Genomic DNA, 6,806 nt, shown 5'->3' on the forward strand with positions numbered 1-6,806 from the left:
AATATATCATTGTGATATAGATGAATGATATTGTTACAAATAAAAATTGGTGGAATGTGAGAGAGAGAAAAGCTATTGTTGAAAGTTGAATTGTTGGAGCCAAAATGAAAATTCAAACTTTGGTATAGGAAGCTCAAATTTGTTCCTAATGTCTGTGAAGGATGACATAGGCATTATACTAACAAAATATTTTGAGTGTAACTTTCCAACTGTCAACATAGTTGTAGATTCATAGGTGATGCTAACACGTCCCACAAACATTTGTATGTGGTGATCCAGAGGAAAATGGATTCAATAGGTAGGAAGTCAAAACATATTTATCGAGTAAGAACATTTTTTATTAGATTAAGGACTATATTGTGTAATTGCCCTTTATTAATCTAAAGGAGAGACTTATGTGACGTGAATTTATAGGATATGCAATTTATGACATTACAAAACGATGAAAAAGGGCTATTATGGTGATCCTCTATTGGGATAGATCTATCCTCACAATCAAGTCTAATCAAGCCTAATATATAAAAATAGGCATAGAACAAATTAGTCTCAACAATTCACAATATATATTAAAGGAGAAAAAGTTCTTAAAAGAGTAAGTAAAATGACAAGCTATATAGTTTCCTCCCTCTCTCTTTACATAAATCATTTTCAGACGTAAAGTGGATTGTGAACAAACAACATTAAACAAATAAAATATAGATAGCTATATTAACTGCAAAAAATTTAAACTTCGATTCACAAGATAATTCAAATAAACAGTGGAGGAAAATTAATTTAACTAGAACAAATTTTTTATTTCGATCACTCCATTGTTCATAAACTATACTCAATAACCATATCACAATTGTGAACTGATTCTCATGTTGATTGCTTAACTCAAAAGAATACATTTAATGGCATATGACATTCATACAAAGATCTGTACTCTAAATTTGCTATTGCTATGGCTGCTTTTTTCTTCCGCATGAGCTGTAAACCAGGATACAAAAGGGTGCCCCATTATACAAACAAGCGATACAAAGCCTGTAATCCACCCTCATGATGCCCAACAAATTTAGCAACTGTCTTTAATCAATTACAGAATAACAATATAACTTTGTAAATTTTGCAAAGGCCCTTTTGTGAAGCTTTCAATTTGTCTTTGCCACACAATTAGTGATATGCACAAAACAGAAATTTGAGTAGAACGAATTTATGTTAATGAATTCAATTGGGCAACCCTGTATTCTGACCTTTTCCAGCCCAGCTGTAAAGCCTCTCACTTAAAGGGTTCAAGTCCAACTCAGATAGCGCGCCAAACTGTATCAGAGGGAAAAAAAGACTATTACTCTCAATTCATGTAACAAATAATTTTGGAAGTGAAGGAAGATGTTTTAGCATATTTTATTTCCCTACCTTGACCAGGATCGTATGGAACACTCTATCATCAGTAGAAAATCCTTGGGCTTGCAGAATATCAAGGTCTTGTTCTTCCAGAATCTCAAAAAGTTCTGACTGAGCACCGCTGCAGCTTCTAACAGTAGAGATTCTGATAAATAGATTCAATTCATGTTGCTCGATTATAACTGTAGGACAACTCTCCTTACTACTACTAAATGACTCTGCTGACTTTAGTGGCTCTTTACAGATACTGCTTTGGATTTGCTTCCTGTCCTCCACATCCTTTCTGAAGACATCAGATTCCTGTTTAATAAAATCATTTGAGACTTCCTCTTGTTTTTGCAAAAGATATAAGCATAGAAGATAAGAAGAGAAATGAAAAAAATAAAAATAAAATTATATCTTAGTCCATGTCATTTTGGATTCAATTGTTTAAGATTTTTTTTCACCAATGTTTCCGATCATATTCTATGATCTATCATCAAGATAATAAAAAACTTTAAATGATCGAAATAATACAAAACAAAAAATTTCTGTTATCCTAATAATAGATCATAAAATATAATCGAAAACAAATTTTGACATTTTTATACCTTGTTATGTTGAGGCAGAAGAGACTGAAGCCTTGCATAGGTCAAATCAGTCTGTATTTGCTTCACAAGAAAGTGTGTCAGACTCTTTTTGTACAGAACCGATTTTCCATGCCCCAGGCGAAGCTTATTCTGCCAAGCTCTGTACTTTTTCGCTCCCATTATTCTCTCCAACAACTGGGTATTCTTCTTTTAGGAATGTTGTGTCCTATCCTTCACTACCCACATAGAAACAAGTCCAATATAAAGCTGTTAAAGGTAATACGTGTAATCTAAAAAATCTGATATAAAAGTTGCCTGCAAGTTGAAGTTGTCTAAAAGTTCAATGTAGAATGTGCTGCAACAACATGATGCACGTTATGCCACTTAATAAAGCGTGGGATTATTCTATTCAATGATAATAATACAATAATAACAGTGTTTGAGTAAGTCAAGACATTGCACCTGTATGTATTCTTTGGACCGACACTACAGTAGAATATTAGAAGAATTGGTCCTTTAGGGCAAAATAATTTTCACGCTTGCTGAGATGTTCCATCGACTTTACAATCAAATCCGATTAGGTTTCTTCTTAATTCTTACGTTACTCTATAATGCCGACAAAACCTTACCAAAAATGTAGTCTGAAAGGACTGATTGCCGTCATGAGTTTCTGTCAAACCTTAAATAGAGACGACTCTATCCTTAAAATACAATACTACAATTAAACCTAGACTATATCCTTAAAATACAATACCATGACAAAAGTTGGACTGCATTAAAAAAATGAGTTGGAAGAAATCACACTCAATTACAACCTCCATCCATGAATACAACAAAATCATAAGCTTGCATTATCTACGAGGACTTTCGTATTGTTCCAACTCTTTCACCTATAAAAGAATTAGGTTTTGTCATACTACCGTCAATCACGTCATTTGGTATTAGTTTTCTAATTGCATGCGCGGGCTAGAAAAGAGGAATCAAAGTTCCAGTTGTTGAACAAGCAGTTTTCAGCCTTTTCTGATCTTCCTTGGTCAAATTCAATGGGTTTAAGAAGGTTGTCAACTATTGAAACTTGCGGATCATTAATTTGGGCTGACCCACTTCGGTCCAATCTTTTAATCTTTCAATGCTCGCCTTGCCCGGGTCTTTTGGACTTAAAGCACAATCAGCCACTGTACTTTGGACATTATTCACATGTTTTCAATATTCTGGACACCATTGGAGATTGTTTTAGCCACGTCTCCACCACTTTGAAAATGATGTATAAAGTCGGCATTATGTATCCCAAAGGACAATTAATCTTTGAGTGTTTTGAGAGGTAAAGAGATTGAATCCGCGTATGTGGGGGCCTGGGTTCTGGTTAAAGCCCCCACACGGCAATCACACCGTCATTGTAATTAGAAATTAGAAATATAGGTCTTGTGAGTAGGTGGTAGGCAATAGTCATTTCTTTCTTTATGGTAATGAGTTGTTTATATATAAATTCAAATGGGTATTTTGCTAAGTTCTTAAGTAAACGAAAGATTGCACTTAACATAATTATTCATGGACATGTCCTTTTTGGATTGATATGAAATGGTTAATCAAAGTCAATTAGTTTGAGTTTAAGTGTTAATTTCTAATAATTAGATGGATAATTACAATATCTTGATCACATTTTAAGTGACATGGGTGGGTTTCATGGTATGAAACTCATGATCCATTTTATGAAAACTGAATTCATAGACTTTTGTGTAGACATTCATAGCATACAAGCATACGATTTTATTCATATATGGATCAATTGTATGAAACTCATGATCCATTTTATGAAAACTGAATTCATAGACTTTTGTGTAGACATTCATAGCATACAAGCATACGATTTTATTCATATATGGACCAATTAGTACTTGATGCATCAAAAAGGATGTTGGCAGATATGTCCTCTTCTTAATTTTTTAAAGGCACATATGTGCTATCTGTTAGAGCCCTTATCCTCTTCTAGACAATAAACGTGTGAAGAATTGAAATATAAAATAGTTAGATAATTAATGTAAATATGCACTTCTGTATTTATCCTAGTTCTTCTAAGCACCAAGCAAACCACTTGCAAAGATGAGAATAAGGATGACACTATTTTCCTAAAATCTTATCTTTTTCAATTCTCTGTTTAGTGAAACTAATTTCCTTTTAATGTGAAGTATACTGATAGGATTTAGTGATGATGAAAATATTTTTTATAAATAATATTGAATGTATTTTTTTCATTGATGGATGTAGTTGATTCATATGAAGGAAGAGAGAAATGCTAATCTTCATGGACCATCATAAGGCATTGGAGAAATTTGATTTGTCCTAAATATATATGTAGTACTAAGCTATTTCACATTATATGTTTGAGTTAGATATTGATTTAATTTTATAATAGTAGAAAAAAGTCTTATTAAAAATAAAATAAATTGTTAATATGTTTTAGTATACTAAATTTTGATCTTTCAGTGTTCTAAAGTATATGTACTAGAAGAAATATTATTTGTTAAGGATATATATAATTTGAACATTTAAAAAATAAATTAATATCAAATAAAATATTAAGCAAGTAGTAGTCTTGAAGGTAGATCCAACTTGGTCTTGTGAAGATGAATACCTTTACTAAAAATGTCACATTTCATTTTGTAACTTATTTTTTCACTCTCAGAATTCATGAATTGTGTTTTTGGGATTAGCGTGTCTCAACCTTTGCAAGCCCTAGTATTGATTTATTCATTACTTATTTATTTTATACTTGTGTAATAATTTTATGTTTGTGATATTTGTGAAAATGGGATCCTAGCCTATAGATGGAAACTAAAATCTCATTTGTCCACAAATGACCATTAAGGAATTTAAATAGGTTTAGCTGCAATCCTAATCAGAGAGTCAAACACTTGGATCTATGCTCCCTTTTTGTAGGGTTGCTTAGGAATTGAGATGAATGTATGTATGATTTGTTGACATTGAAGTTGTCATTGATGTCAACATGTGTGTGTGGTTGATGAAGTTGCAGAAGAGTGCCGTTGATGCCAATCAGGCAGGTCAACTTGCAAGTTGTAGATGTAGTAGAAGAGATCACAAAGATCAAGTTGATAAAGATGATAGTGTTGTTGCAGACTCTCACAATGCCTATGAAGTCTTGAAGTTCTTGTTGGATGTCTTGAAGCTAGGGTTGTGAAAAAAATAAATCATGTATGTTGGCAAGACCCCACTATGTTATACCGATCACATTATGGTCTGATAAATAAGCATCACAAATTATATCGGAATAAATCAGTCGATCAAGTGTTGTGTAGGTGATATCTGCTCTAGTGGTTTGATTGGAATAACTAGGCCGATATCGAGTCATGTGGAGGAAATTGCTATTGGCATAAGTCAGATCGATGTCGGGTTGTGTGGAGTTTCAGTTGTTTTTTATCTATCAAAGTATATTATGCCAAATATAAAGTATGTGCTACACATTAGAATAGCTCTACATAGGCGGAGTAGAAATTTTGTGTAATATCAATAGAACAAACTACTCTGATATCAGGGTATCGGAATAGCTATGCCAACCAGGAGACCGAGGATGTGTATCAAAGAAGCTATTGAAAGCAGAATGAAAATTCCCACTATGTTGATAGACCATGAACTATTCTGATTGAGGAAGAATGAAGAGAAGACCTTTTGGAATGATCTGTTGGTATTCTACACTCTTATGAGAATAGTTGATGTTGTCATTGATGGCAACTAACTGGCAATCATCTGGCAACCAACCGGCAGTTACCGGCACCAGCCATAGACTTCTACATACCCCGACAGACACTTCACCTGCAGCGGCAACAATGCATACTGGCACTCAAGCCGACATGGAATAAAATTTTGTTTATTGTTTTATAATTTAATTATCTCTTGTAAAAGCTGACTTGGTATATTGTAAAAGACTCATATATGTATGAAGCCTTGTAGATCATTTTGTAGGATGATATATGTGATAAAAGAGGAATGATATGATGTGAAATTGATAGAAGAATTTTGTATAAGGACAACAAGGGTTTGGTTATAGACTGATCTTAAACCAATACTGAACTTGGCATAGTTGATGCTGATTTGAGCAGTACATTGTAGTGGCTTTAATCATCCATTTTGTAAGTCAGTGAGACTTCTATTTTGTAGTTGAGTAGTGAGCTCTAGGCTGCTAGCCTTCCTGCATGTGCAGGCCCCTTGTTGGTGTAAATAATTATTCATCTTGGATATTATTACACTTACTTAAGTTTACTTAGGAAATGTATTTCATAATAGTTTGGGTATGAGACACTTGGGTATTTGTGCCATATTGGGATAGTGTGTGTAGGAGAAATTCCACCTTTTATGGTGTTGATCTTGTTGTTACACTCCACATTTAGTGGGTGATCCACCTCATGTGGACTATTATATTATTTCTCCTACCTACCCACACCTATTTCCTACCTACCCTTGTTTCTTATTGAGTCACATGTCATGTTTGTGTGCTCACATATCCCTAGCCTTGCCTATATAAGCAAGTTCATCTACATTGTATGTGATTGATATTGATCATTTTCTATTGATGAGAATACAGTTTATTCTTGTCCTATATTGTGTCTCTATTTTGTACATTTCATTGAGCTCTTGATCTTGGCAAAATCTCACATGGTATCAGAGCAGGTTGAGCTTCATTGTTTAGTCTTGAAGAGGCATTATTGCAATGTCAAGAGGCAGATCTGAGGAGCAACATCTTTTGGAGGCATCCTCGACCAGATCTGACCCCGCCATTGCGTCCAGAAGGCCGTTTCCATGAATTTTGGTTATAAAGTCGGCCTATTTTGGTGAGAAAAT

General features: G+C 33.8%; 1 protein-coding gene across 1 annotated transcript; it reads right to left on the minus strand.

The window, feature by feature from the left end:
• Positions 1-844: 844 nt before the first annotated feature.
• LOC131054048 (uncharacterized) lies at positions 845-2,390 on the minus strand. Its single transcript, XM_057988559.2, has 3 exons — positions 1,974-2,390; positions 1,396-1,683; positions 845-1,299 (listed from the first exon to the last, which is right to left on the minus strand). The coding sequence occupies exons 1-3, from the start codon at positions 2,130-2,132 to the stop codon at positions 1,207-1,209; spliced, it is 540 nt and encodes a 179-aa protein (XP_057844542.2). The 5' UTR covers positions 2,133-2,390; the 3' UTR covers positions 845-1,206.
• Between the last annotated feature and the right edge of the window lie 4,416 nt (positions 2,391-6,806).

This window comes from Cryptomeria japonica, chromosome 2 (assembly GCF_030272615.1).
Source record: "Cryptomeria japonica chromosome 2, Sugi_1.0, whole genome shotgun sequence".
NCBI classification, from domain to species: Eukaryota; Viridiplantae; Streptophyta; class Pinopsida; order Cupressales; family Cupressaceae; genus Cryptomeria; species Cryptomeria japonica.

What these genes read in the sequence shown, in the direction of transcription:
- LOC131054048 (XM_057988559.2), bottom strand. Translation starts at nt 2,132, where the DNA reads ATGGGAGCGAAAAAGTACAGAGCTTGGCAGAATAAGCTTCGCCTGGGG. An exon ending in TTCTGCCTCAACATAACAAG is followed by an intron (nt 1,684 to 1,973) that starts GTATAAAAATGT and finishes TTTATTAAACAG; the next exon opens with GAATCTGATGTCTTCAGAAA. An exon ending in TCCATACGATCCTGGTCAAG is followed by an intron (nt 1,300 to 1,395) that starts GTAGGGAAATAA and finishes CCTCTGATACAG; the next exon opens with TTTGGCGCGCTATCTGAGTT.